General features: G+C 41.4%; 1 protein-coding gene across 1 annotated transcript in view; it reads right to left on the bottom strand.

Moving 5' to 3' along the window:
* Positions 1-9063, bottom strand: part of LOC117270874 (neuronal migration protein doublecortin-like) — a 35061-nt gene extending 25998 nt beyond the window's left edge. Inside the window, exons 1-3 of the mRNA XM_033648834.2 lie at positions 8928-9063; positions 3374-3799; positions 312-652 (exon numbers count right to left, since the gene is read on the bottom strand). Of these exons, the coding sequence (XP_033504725.1) occupies positions 312-652; positions 3374-3737 (705 nt within the window). The 5' untranslated portion in view covers positions 3738-3799; positions 8928-9063. The remainder of the gene's footprint in view (positions 1-311; positions 653-3373; positions 3800-8927) is intronic.
* Between the last annotated feature and the right edge of the window lie 5028 nt (positions 9064-14091).

Here is a 14091-nt window from a genome sequence, read left to right as displayed (position 1 = left end):
ACTTGATCCTGATACCTGGCTGGGTGTGGGTGGATGTATGAATGAAGAATTGTCCTCAATCCTGACCACAAATTTTCCTATTGTGTAGCTCTGCTTACAAACTGCACTGTACCATCTTTGTTCCAGTTATTCCCAGCACAGAGCTCTGTCACACATTAAACAAATGCAGGCAAATGCAAAGGGCATACACAGTTTGGGACATTTGGATTTTAAAAAGGTTAGTTTTTCATATGCACCTTTTGTTTGCAGCAACACATGCGATCACCTGAGAGCACAATGTAAGCTGGGCAGCAGCTAAAGGCGAGACATACCTGCTTGCCGTCAAGTGTGTAGATCCTCTTGACCACGCCACTTTCAAGTTTAATGGCCTCTGTGATGTCGGTGAGCACCTGCTCGAAGGAGTGTGCCGTTTTCTTATTGAGCAGGACGCGCACAGCCTTGCGTGGCTTCACACCGCTGCGCATCACCGTCACTAGCTTGGGTCGAATAAAGTCCTTGCCCTCTCTGGCGTCGCCGGCAGCCTTGGCGGCCAAGGACTGCATGTTCTTCTGGCTCGCTGAGGCCTTTACATTCACGGACCAGTTGGGGTTCACGTTCTTTGTGTAGTCGACCTTCTTGTAGAAGTTCTCTGATGCACAAACATAGCTTTCCCCTGTGAGAGCAAAGAAAAATTGGGTTAGTGGGTTGCAACACACTCAGCTATTCAATGTTGACACCTGAGACTCCCGGAGGCGTCCACGCAGAAACATTTGAACCTGCAGGAAGTCAAATTAAGAGATGTCAAGACCGGTGGGGGGATCTCTGACATCGATCAAATGTCATAACTAAGAATCATTTTACTTTGTTTGAGAAAACAGCCCAGACTGCAGATGGTGTCAATAAAAACTGTTCACAGGCAGCCTTTGAGTAACCATATTGGTTCTGGAGAGACATGTTGCTATTGAGCTTCTCTAAATGTTTTTTTTTTTCATGCTTGGATCACCAAACTAAGTGTCATTCATCCCAGTTGCATTAAGGAAACGGCAGGAGGCTCAGGATTGGATGTCTGAACACAAAACAGTATCTGGTTGGCTGGATTCCACTGGGACGACTGAGAGATGTGTTTTCAAAAAATACTGGTACTTAAAGGTAAACTACAAAATCCTTTAGAGACAGAAAACACACTGAGATTTCTTGTTAATGTTTAGACTATTTTAGGGTATACACTGCATATACAGTAAGAGCGTTTCATCAAATGAGACATCTGGAATAATGAAACAGATATTGTGTTATTGTGTGAACTATGCTGTAGCTCACACTTGCATGTCTTTGTCTGGTGTTGAAGAGAATAAAAGAGTTTAAACATCTCCCGTGAGACCACAGCACAGATCAGTCAAACAATACCTGCTTCACAACACACAGTGACGGTAGCAACACAGTAGAGACACATCTTCAGTTTTTAAAGCATGCATCCCTTGGCTTGAATTATAACAAGATGAAGCCTTTTGTAAGACTGACCGACCTCCTTGTTGGACGTTATTCAGTCCTATAGTGTCTGAGCCTTCTTTGTTACCATTTTTCAAGTGAAAAACAGGGAGTTAAAATATTCTACAGCCTCATCACAAATGTACTTTTGCTAAATTGGCCCATCTTCATCCAATTCTCTAAATAATTTTCCATTTTCATCTCCGTTTATCGACCTCCCAATCTTGACAGCAGATTGTGCTGTTCTTGCTCAGACAGGGAGGGGAGCTGAAGTAAAGGCAAAATGCAGCATGGGGAGAAAGATGGAGAGAAAGAGAAATTTGGACAAAAGCGGGAATCCAGAAGGCAGCAATTAGGCCAAATGTGCAGAAATTACGGCAAAGACAAAGGCACAGAACAGGATTACACAGTGCAGAGGAGATTGAGCAATTAATTATAACCCACAAGAGGAAGCACAATGAAATGCCCTACCAACCACCCACAGTGCATACTGTGCTGCCCCTTCTTTACTGCACTCCCCACACACACACATGCAGAAAAGCACATGGAGACGCACATACGTTCCTATCTTTCCTAAGCAGCTCAAGAACCAAAGATGATCATCTCATTCTGAACAAATTAAGCTGCAGTTTATCTTCCACAGTAGCTTTACCCCCAGTTCACTCCATCCACCTCGTCCCATTTCTCGTCTCGATCTCGTAAAGTGGACCAGGACTTAAACTTGGGTCATTTAACTGGGGCTTATAAATTATTCTTGAGGAACATCTGATTGATGGCTGTTGACTGAAATTTTATGTTGCTTCATCTTGGCAAGCTGAATTATGACTTTGCTCAGGCAGGCCAATGCATGGATCATCTTGTCTGGTGCAAAGCAAAGACTTTATTCAATGAGCAAAAGGATTTCAAATCATCTTTGGCAACTTTCACAACATGAATCTGTAAGCACGCAAATCACTTCTGATCTGCCTTCTGACGCCAAATATAAACTACAACAGACTCATTTAACTCCATCTATCAGACAGACGCACAAACTGATCAGTATGAAATATGTTGTCATGTAAAATGTGTTGACTGCTGCATCCAAAAAAAAAACCTATTTTCGCTATAAATAAAAATCCAAAAGCTACACTTTTAATTGGGATTTCCTCCCACTGTTCCTCTGGATGCTGATGGAGACGCTTGACAATAAAAACGCACTCCCAAATTGTGACCGGAGGTTTCTATAATGAATTAGATGCTAATGTCGTCTGTTAATGAACCATTTATCCCATACTGAGCTGTAGAGAGCTGACTTTACAGCTCAGTATGAACCCCTGCAAGAGTCCAAAGCTTAACGCCCAAAAAACTGAGACCACTGAGTCTAATTAAGACCAAGATAGAAAACCTGCTTCCTGCTTCACAAGCACGTTAAGGAGTCTTTGAACGCAGAGAACCATGAAGTACAATATGAGTAACGGATCGTGTTGTGTTTTGTTTTTCAAACATGCAACATTTCTCTGTTTTTACAATATACTCATGAACATTTCCTCACATTTGTTTAGCCTTTGAGAGAAACTACTGCCTACAATGTGCCAACAGTTGGAAGATGTGGACCATTTCACCCGACTACCCCAAAGTAACCCTTCAGATTAGAAGCCGATACACCGTATGAAGAGATTACAGGAGTCTAGACCAAAAAGATAAGACTTCTAATCTCAGAACTGGAAATGTTCTGCTTCTAAATCTTCTCAGCACAGGAAGTGACTTGAAACTGCAGATCATCTTTAACATGGCGGCCTATGATGTCTCAATTTGGACTCACTACAGCAGCTCTACTGAAGACCAAAAAAAATCCCAATGATTCTTTACCTTCGTGATGCATTCAGTCAGATACCATAAGTGCTTGAAGCGTTCTACTAAACATGCTTACCCTCCTCTAGCTCATCCATTGAGCCAATCTTGCGTGCGCCATCGATAGTGAAGATGAAGCGGACACCTTGTGGCAAGTTGATGTGGTCAGACAGCGAGCGTGTGAGGTCAGCCAGCAGCGAGTCAAAGGTGCGAAATCGGTCATTGGCCACAGCGTACACGATGCCCTTGAAGTAGCGGTCTCCGTTGCGATAGAAGCGCACCTTTTTGGCTTTCTTCTCATTGGTGAGGGCCTGCAGAGTGCGCGTGCGGTAGAAGCTGCAGTGGGCGCTGTGGGTAGGGCTGGGGAGTCCATTCAGGCGCCCGCCCCGCGGGGTACGGGATGCCTTGTCTCGCTCGTCAAAATGTCCAAAGTCTAGCTCCATGATGACTGAAAGTTGAGATGGTTGTGACAGATGTGTGGTGGTGGTGACCAGCTCCGGAGAGTCTGTGGGAAAGAAGGAAAACAATGTATGTAAATTAAAATATTGTAATAATAATAATAATAATAATAATAATAATAATAATACAAAACTGTAATTCACTATTTTGGCCTGTTTCAAAAACATTGCCCAGACAACAAGAATGCATCTATCTGACTTTTTCAGTCCCACACCTGATACTGTGGCTTTGGGTATCTGCCGATACCAGGTATCAATCTGATACCAGTGTTTAATTAATTGGTTGTATGCCTAATTGTGTGGAAGTCCCTGAAATCACTTTACTGCTTTCATTGCTTTCCAAGATGTCACAAATAAAAAAAAATTGATAATGTAGTATGTGCATGTGTGATGAGTAATCTGATCTGATTTTGGCTGACAGATTGGATCAAATCTTGCAAATGGGTTGTTTAAAAGAAAGACAAAAACGGATCCTGTAATCAGATTAGATCAAGTTTTGGTTTTGATCTGGATCAAACCTTCAATATGTGTTGTTTAAAACTTTTTAGTGGGATTGGGATACTTTAGATCAAAAAAAGCTGGATTATCCTGATCCCAGCAGCAGGGTGGATTCAGAAGAGATTTCGGGAACAAAATGTAATGAGACATTTAAATTGCTCAAATATATACACATTTATTTATATTTTGCAATTGGTTTGTTACAGTTACTTTGATAAAGTTAATTTGATTAGGCTACCTATTAAGCCCTTCAATCCAGTAAAGTAAGAAAAGAAAGTATGTCATCCCCATAAAATAATCCTCCAAGTAGCTGTCAATATCAAACAAAATTATTTAAAAATACAATCTCAAAGATCTTAATTTTGGTCTCTCTGACGGCACCTATGGCGATAAGTGGTAATTGCAATGTGTCTGTTTGCGGCCGTCAGCACTGGTTATTAGGATGAGGTAATCTTGAAAAGTTTTTATCTGGATCAGGGTTATCTAATTCAATGTTGCTTTGGAAAACCGGCACAAAAGTAAAATGGATTAGCTGATCGTGAATAGCAAAGCATGGATCATTCTGATCCAGATTACATTTTTTGAACAGCTGGGCCCAGATGTAAACATAGAGTTGAACTTGAAAGACTGACCCCAGTGCCACGGATACCCAATCTAGCTACCTGAGTCAGTATCGGCCTGGAATCTGATACCACTTTTGATTTAGAGCATCCCCAGATAACCAGGAATAAAGTAACCAATTAATAACCACACTAGGTGATATCAGTCTAATATCCTCTGGATCATCTCTGCTGTCAGTCACCAATGACTTCAGCACAAGGTGAGCTAAACTCTGCACTCTGAATTTGGCATTAACCTCTCCTGTCATTAATCACTATGGCTATCTAGTGCAAACACAGAGACATACATTTTGACTTAACGTTGGACATGAGGAAGGGAATTTTATAAATCTGTAATGATGGTAATGGTTTCATCTGCATACAGGTGGACAATGAATGAAAACCACTAATCATTTTAAGTGAGACTAAAAGGACTGGGTGTGAATGGCGGTCTTCAGCAAAATGAGTCCTCATTGAAACACATCCAGACCACTTCAAAGAACATTGTGTACTGTATATGTGGGCTCATTAGTTAACTTGTGAAAAAAGATCACCTTCAGTATATGGATTGAGTCCTTGAAATACTTCAGTGCTGAATGTTATGGCACCTCAATGCTTTAGCTATTAAAGTTTGCACTTAAACATCATCTTTACAGATGCTCCAATGGGCCTCCCACCTTCTGTGGGTTCGATACCCAGTGTCACCTGACCAAGGAGTTTCGATAAATGACTGTAAATAAGAAAAATCCTTTACATGTCTCACTCAGTGCTGGTTTTGAATGACATATATTTTGTCAGGTAGTCAAATAGGATTACACACAGACAGATTAAGATGGCTGACTGACTGACTGCATGGCACACATTAATTAAATTGCCCATTGGCAAAGATTCGATTAACAAATCACAAAACATTGTATAATTTATTAAACTGAAAAGCCATGATGGTGAATTTACTGTTTGCCAGAATACACCCATAAAGAGCTTAGACCCACGTTGCTGCAGCAAATCATGAATTAAGATGTTATTTTTTGCTGCGAGTAAGATTACAATCCAACATCTGCTCTGGCTAAACTGCTGTGTGAGGCATGCAGCATATATGATATGTCTGTAATCCGCCTACATACACCTGTGGGCAGTCATCTCACTTGCCCGCATGAATCAGTAAATGGCACAGAGCCAGTTAATAAAGTTCAAGGGTACAGTTCAGAGATTGTTCTTTGATCAGTGGGTTATTCGCCAATTGCTGGTTTAGATGTGCCCCAATATCTCCAGGAACCAACAGCTGACCATAACACAATATTGGCAATGCTGTTTCAGTGAGTTGACATCAGATCGCTGACGTCAGGGTGTGTTTTAGTCACATTAGAGGAGGAATTTCTTTTCTCTATTTTAATATATCCAGCTGTTAATATACTGCCTTTGTCTCCAGTGTCATGAAAATGCATTAAGTGAAACATAAGTAGCAAAGCTATGTGTACAAATCAAATACCAAGATCTTGTGATATTGTACATTGGTACATTCCCCCTGTGGAGCAGCACTTAATATTTAAGTGGATTAAGTGTTACAGTAAGCGCTATCAATGCATTCCTACAAAATTTATGTCACCACATCAAGACTGAATTTTAATCTTTAATCATTCAAAGGAAAATGTTAACTCTGTTATTTGTCCCAAAATATCCGGGCTTTGCGTGTTACAGGAGATCCACTTCCTCCTGCTTCCTAAAAATTATGCAAAAGATGCATCTGTTCAGCCAACACACAATAAAGCACTCATGCTATGGGATGGACAGGCCAAAGGCTGGAGGAGCTTCTCTATTTAAAGACTGGTCTCTTCCTGTTAACCTACCACCTGATGACCACAGCTCAGTTGCCTCAAAAGCCACAAAAACTCATTGAACCATACCTTTCAAAGTGACACACACCCATAAAATACTGACACCCACCCACATAAAAGAGGAAGTTTAAAGCCAAGCTCCACTGACATGATCTCATTTTCAATATACTGCTCTTTAAAGAGTGATCACATCCTAATCTTTTAAATATTGTATGTTCATCTGTTTAGTGGTTTGCCCAAGAATTAAACTTCCCAGCTTGAGCTACTGTCTGTGCCAATGGCAAATCTTTATCGTCATAAATTCACAAGTAGAAAAATGAATGACTAAGGATAAGATGTCATGCATGAGGTCTTTTAGGGTGTTTAAGACACTTTGTTCCTCCTTGATGACATTTAAGACCGACACCACAGTTTGGCATCTTCTGTCATAGAAAGAGGCTGTCAATTTTGCACCATTCTGTGGCAAATTTCAGACCCTCTATGAAAATTGTTGCAGTTAGAGGTGGGCAATTTGATCATTTAGCAACATTGAGAGGAATTCTGTCAAAAAAAATATACTTGCAGAGCTGTTTTACAAAATTTTGAACCTGAAACTGAGTTTTTTTCTTCTTGATTCACATGTCTGAGGAGTTGTCTGATGTATGCGAAACACCAACACTTTTAGATGCTGATACATCGATTGGTTGACTGACAGATGAGTAATCTGCGACAAATTTGATGATCAAATACACATTTTGTCCAGCAAATAATGTCACTGTTCTCAGCTTCTCCAACGAAAGGGTGTTGGGGAACAATGAAAGCTTGAATATCTATAGGTTATGGACTTCTGATCAGAGAGACAAGACTTTTGATGACGTCACCTTGGACACTTGTCACTATTTTCTGATATGTCATCGACAGATCAAAAGATAATCTTGAATTGATAAGGAAAATAATCATCATTTGCAGCCGTGAATATCACACTATTAATAGATTTGCCATATTGATCTCACGAATATCATGCAGTCCTATGTCTAATGAACATGTAATGTATTAAAAAGTAAAATCTCAGAAGTCTCTCCTGCGTCTTTCACCGTTTTCATCCCACTGAATGAATGAAACAGTCTGATACTGCTCTTTTGCTCTAACGATCCCCTTCATTGTCCTCCATGTTTTAATGCCCATCACGGTGCATGTAAAGATCCGATATTGTACAGAGGACCACACTGACCAACAGCGGCCATTAAAATAGAATAGAAGGAAACATGCTGCCGCCACCCATCCATGTGGCGGGGCCCTCCAATCCCCTGCCAACCCCTGTGCTGTGCTGCTGACTGGGGTTTTATGACAGGCACACTGATAGGATGGGAGGGGACTTCTGGGTGCTCCTCAGCTGACAAAGGCCAGGTTTCAAGCCCATCTGCCGCACTAATGGGCAGAGCTAACAGTGACCCTTCCCCAGTGGAGCATCAACTAGGACAGTCCATTGTCTCAAACAGGGTGCATTGCCTTCAGAGTGACATCACCATCACTGCTGCTGCTCCTGCTGGAGGAGCAGCCGGCTCATTTATCCAGCATGAGTCCACAAAGTACATCAATAATGGACACTAGGAGAGATTTTCAGTATTAAACTGTATGACATCATGATTATCTCTGTATGGTTCATTGATACACTGCAGACTTTTATCAAAAGCTGAATAAAAACCACCATCACAGCAAAATGAACGCACTCCCCCCTAATTAAAGCCTGCTCTGAGCATTAAGCAGCACTGCAGCAACATTATGTAGTATGATTTTTTTTGGCTGGTTCTGATTGTGCTCCTGGCTGAGCCACCCACACAACACCCCGGTGACTACACATTCCTGACAAACCAGCAACCACATTATATGACTCTCCAGTCGTAGTCATACAGTTATCTATCCAGAAACACCACAGCACACACAGATTGTTTTAAACCACACTTGCAAAAGGGGGGAAAAAAAAGTTTGATGATGCCACACTTTTTCATTTATGATGGATGAGTGTGGCCACATGGCACAGCAGCAGCAGAGATGCAAGTTTTTCTGTAGGATAAAAGGGGTTGGGTGTGCGCACACCTACTCACAATCCACCTGCACAAAATCTGAAAACCTGAAATAATTTCTCCCACACACATACACTCAAAATGTCATCTCAATTTGCGCACTCCCAATCAAAACCCGATTTAATCTCTGTTATTCATCAGTAAAGTCTGCGGATAATCCCACCCAGTAAGCGGACTCACCTGCGTCGCTGCTTGCGGAGTGAAGGGAGTGTGTGGGGGGGAAAGAGTGTGTGTGAATGTGTGAGTCGATGCTGCAGGATAGCGGCACGCCGTCTCTCCCCTCGCCTTTGTCTGCTTCAGTCTGAGAGCCGAGCCGCTGCCTGCCTCACTGGAGGAGCCACTGGGTCCTAAAGCCAACGAGCCGTGGACACGCCCACTGTGGAAATGCTGTAGGTGCCAGTCAGAGTGGGCTGCTGGGGTGGAGCTCATGTCAGTCTCGTAAAAAGTACATGGACATGCAGGGAATACAAGGAGGTTATTGTTTACAGTTATGGGTGAGAGATGAAAGAGCTTATTAGAAGTCTTCTGCTTTGTGAATATGAAGCACCTCTACTTTCTGTCAAGAGGTGAAAATACTGTTTATTCTCTTGAATTTCTTTTTATTTCAGTTCCTTATTTTATTTCTTATCACCCAAGTGATACTCAACTGACAGGCCAAATCTGCCATGCAATAGGGTGCTGGGGAGCAGACAAGCAGCACCCAGCAGAGCTGGAAAATGAAGCCAAAAACTGCAGTGCCAAAAACTGCAGTTCCTTGAATGACCACTTGAGGCTGGCTCCAAGAGTGAGTCAACCCCTACAGACACCCACGTTAAAATGCCCAACTTAACAGCAGAACAAACATGTTTACAGCCTAGTACAAAAACTGGCTTTGGTCTATATCGCTAATTTATGTCATCAATCCATTTTATTGGCTCAAAGTTATGAATATTTAAGGTCATGGCCACTTGAGTGACAGGCTGTCTGCGAGGCTCGCTATGAGCTATGAGCCACCTCCACCCTCTCGTCCAAATGTGGTCACTTCTGGCACCAAAAACCAAGATGGCGACAGCCGAAATACCAAACTTGAGGCTTCAAACCAATGCAGTCCACAAGCCAATGGGTGACATCACAGTAGCTACGTCCATTAATTTATACAGTCTATATTGGCGGACCATTGACGACCATTTTCTAATTCACAGTGAAGATATATTAAGTCACTCTGGGATTTTTGCTTTTTTTTCGTCAGTATCAATCAAATCAAATCCCCATAATCAGGGCAGGATCCCCCAGTCTGGTCAAAACCTAGAAACGCCTGACCTATGCGGGGCTGCTGATACTGGATTTTCCTCCTTGCAAAGATAAATGAGGACAGCAAATGCTGAAAGGTTGAAAAATGAGAAATTGACAGGTACATTTGCCTTTATTTGCTGTCATATATAGGCCTAGTGTTAGTTAATTTAGTTTATAAGTTAAGTTAATAAGTCAGTTAATTTGGGAATAGGGAATTTAAAAAAGATAAGTTATGGACTTTTTAATTTTGATTCATTTTATCTGATAAATTGTGTTTATGTTTGTTTATTAAAGGTGCGGTATGTAATTTCGGAGAAAGACAGTTGATTGTTGGGTCTCACCCCCAAGTTGTCAAATACCAACACTTTGTCTTGGTGATTCAGTCCGACCACCAACCCAAGGTCATCTGCATTTGACAGCCTGGGGAAGAGATTTGGTAATCCTCTATTTTTCTCCAGAATTGTATAATGAATTTTTAACTGCCCCCCGGCCTCCTGTCATTTGCAAAAGTGGCCCCCAGGCAAAGCAAGTTGAGTATCCCTGAAGGTTGTGGCTGTCTGTGTGTGTGTCCGTGCCGTCAGCTGACTCCCTTTAACAAAAAGCACAGTTTGATGTGTTCGGTCTGGTGGAGCTCTTTGTAGGTGGAAGATAAAAGCTTGAATACCACAGTACTGGTTTCTGACTTCCCTTTTCTGGTTACCTTAAAGGACTATTTCATTGTCAGGGAACCAGAAGTTTAGTATCTTTAACTCTTAGCTCAACAATGACTAAACATCAAGATTGTTCACGTTCATATATGTGACACATTCAGTCTACTTTCTTACATTTGCGTTCAACAGAACACCTGCACTGTCGTGTGAAAATATGTGGCGCAGCTTCAAAAGAAAAGTACATCAAAGAAGAGTTATTGTTTTCTACTTTAAAGAAATCATTTTACATGTTTGCTCTTAATTATGACGGGAATAATGAAACATCTGATGATGGGAATGACAGCTGATCCCCAGGGGGCAAGGGAACAAATGTCTGTGGTTGATTTTACGTGAACTTATGCAGTTTGTGAAACAGATGCAGCAAAGTGATAGTCACTGTATGGATAAGGCTGTCAGGCTCATTTAAAAGATATTACACAGGGAGAAACTGTCAAACTGAAGGAGCCACCTTGTCACTACAAAGCCCACCCTGGTCATTAGTTCATATTGAATTACAGGCTTGGGGATGTAAAGTTTTTCTCATCCTTGTGGCTGTGTAACCAATTTGAATAAAAAGGCTTTGTCCTAGTTATTGTAGTGCTGTATCAATTTCACTGAAACCTCTGTCAGGATAGCGGAGACTCCATAAGCAGTGTCATACATCAGGGGGAAAGGTGAGATGTAGAGTGCCAGGGGTGTCACATGATACTCCCAAGAGGCTAAAGTGTGGCGAGGAAAACACAAACGTAACATCGCCAAACAAATGAACTCCATTGTCATGATACTCCTTGAACAGTAATGACTTCTGGGCTTCAAAACTGGGCCACAAGACAAATGTGTTAAGTTGCATGCAGTTCATCTCTGGTCCAAACAGCACTGACTTTAGGGCAACATGTCAAAGCTTTAGCAGCTCACTAGGTAGTCAGACTTTTAATAATAATACTAGTTCAGTCCAGAGGGCCACTAGAGCATCAAAAAGCTGTCTTGTTGGGACTTTGGTGCCACTAAAGCTCTTGTTGCAACAGGTTGGACAAAAGTGCCATTAGTTGCTAAAAATAGTGACTAGTAAGAGGTTTTTTTCAACTAATAGGACAAAATGCTGCACTAGTGCAACCAAATGTCCAACAAGTGCTGAGAAAGACCAAAGTAGTGGAGGAAACTGACATCTGATGTCAGGATATGGAATAAATTCTCAATCGGCTTTCCATACTTCCATCATTCTTTATGGATAGTTTACCCAAGCACCTGTGGCACCCCAGAACTTTTTTATAGCGGTGGCCAGATGGGGCGACTGAAAATCTTCCATTCGCACATCAAAACCAAAAGCCATAACTGAACTTCAGGGATTCTGTTGTGCTGTTTTCATATATAGAGTTAAGGAATCACATACTGATATACTTTGGTTTCTTTCTTGAACAGTTAACATTACTAATATCTGATGTGCATAGACTGATTTCTTCCACAGTTGTTGGCCATTGATCCTTCGTTGGTGGTGGCTCTTTACCCCAATTCCTAGTTCTTGCTTGCTACTAGCAATATTTTGATCAAATATCCATCACTCACAATAACATCTTCTTCAGAAAAATTACATAGATAAAGCACCAAACAACTGTGAGGAACCTCATATCCTAGTATGTGCTCAATTTCTTTACATATCATTTTCCAAAATACCATTATTTTCTCACGTTTCCATAAAATATGAGTGTGGTCTACGTCAAAAGACCCACACTCTCGCCAACATTTCTGGCAACTATGGAGATGTATTTTATGTTCTGGTGAAAGCAATCCTGTTTCAATGTGTTATATATCTGTGCGTGTTTTAATTTATTCATTGCTTTCCAAATAGGTTGGATTTCCTTTTCTTAAAATAAAAATATACAGCTTTAATTTGAAGGAGTACATTGATTGTAAGGAATAAAATATTTACTGGGAGACTACTTGGTACCCTACCCTGGAAATCCAGAGTTCTCGCGAGAGCACAATTTGAATTTGCTCAGCGAGTCACTCTGGCAATCAGTAATGATGCTCATTACCCATGCCCTTGGAACCGAGCTGCACCAATTACATCAGTGTATCTGATATAGGCGGGCCAGAGGTGAGCTAAACAGATGATGACAGCGCTGCGCCGACGAAGTCTGGAATCAGTCAGTAAACATTGCAAGATGGCTACGGATGAACACCAGTTGTTTGAAACGGCTTTGGCCGCTACAATGACCGAGTTAGACTTGGCTTTTTCTCTAAAAGAGGAACAGAAGACGGTGCTCAAAACTTTCCTTTGCAAGAAGGACGCTTTTGCTGTTTTGCCGACCGGATACGGCAAGAGCCTAATCTACCAGTTAGCTCCACTGGTAGCTAAGCTCTCGATACATCACCCCGTGTATTGCTCTGATTGGTCGTAGTGTTATCCAATTGCGTGCAGTGATATTTACAAATGCATGCTTGGTGCCGCCAATCGAGTTGGGCCATTTTCATTACTCTTGGCCAGACCCTAAATCTTTCTAGATTTGGGTCTGGATTTCCAGGCTACTTGGTACCCATAGAATCCATTTTCATTCAGATATCTTGAGGTGAGAGGTCAAGGGACCTCTGAAAATGGCCATGCCAGATTTTCCCTCGCCAAAACTTAGCCTGACTTTGGAGTGTTATTTACCCCCTTGCTGACAAACTATGCCAACATGGTTGGCACCAATGGATGTCTGAGATTGTCTAGTTTCACAGGATACCATCTGCCTTCACATTAGCTTGAAAAATAAGCACGCCACAGCCTCTTAAATACAGTAATGTCATCATCCACTTATTTTCACAAGGGCAGGGCACATCCTGGCCACTGCTAGGCACTAGTTTTCTTGGCTTGAAAGTTACCGTCTTCCTTTTTGGTGATTTTGTCACTCAAATCTTTTCATTATCTCATTATATAATTATTATTATACTATTATATAATTATCTCATTATATAATTATTACTATATTATAATTATTATTATACTATTATATAACTACCTCATTATATGAATAAATAAAAGTGGCAAAAATGGATATTTAGAAAGTAGGTCTTTTTCTATCCATTATTTATGAAGTTGCACATCAGATTCCTGCTTCTGAGAGTGTGAGGATAAGACTGTGACAAAAGCTGGGTTGAAGGACAGCAAAGATTATTTATACTGCTGCAAACATGTTCCTTAATTGTACTGCTTTGATGCCAGAGAAGACGTCACCGAGCAGCCCACTGCTTTAAACGAGTAGACCAATGGATAACAGGTCTGTTTTTAAAGAGCCAACAAAAGGAGTTGACTCTTTTCACAGCAGGCCGCACTCTCTTTGTCGTCTATTCCTCTCCCCTCGGGCAGAAAAGCTTCACTTTAAAACTCAGCTGTTGTCACATTC

The sequence above is a fragment of the Epinephelus lanceolatus genome, chromosome 11 (assembly GCF_041903045.1).
Source record: "Epinephelus lanceolatus isolate andai-2023 chromosome 11, ASM4190304v1, whole genome shotgun sequence".
Taxonomy (NCBI): Eukaryota; Metazoa; Chordata; class Actinopteri; order Perciformes; family Serranidae; genus Epinephelus; species Epinephelus lanceolatus.
Note: the sequence above shows the minus strand (reverse complement) of the source record. Positions and strands in the feature narration are given on the sequence as shown.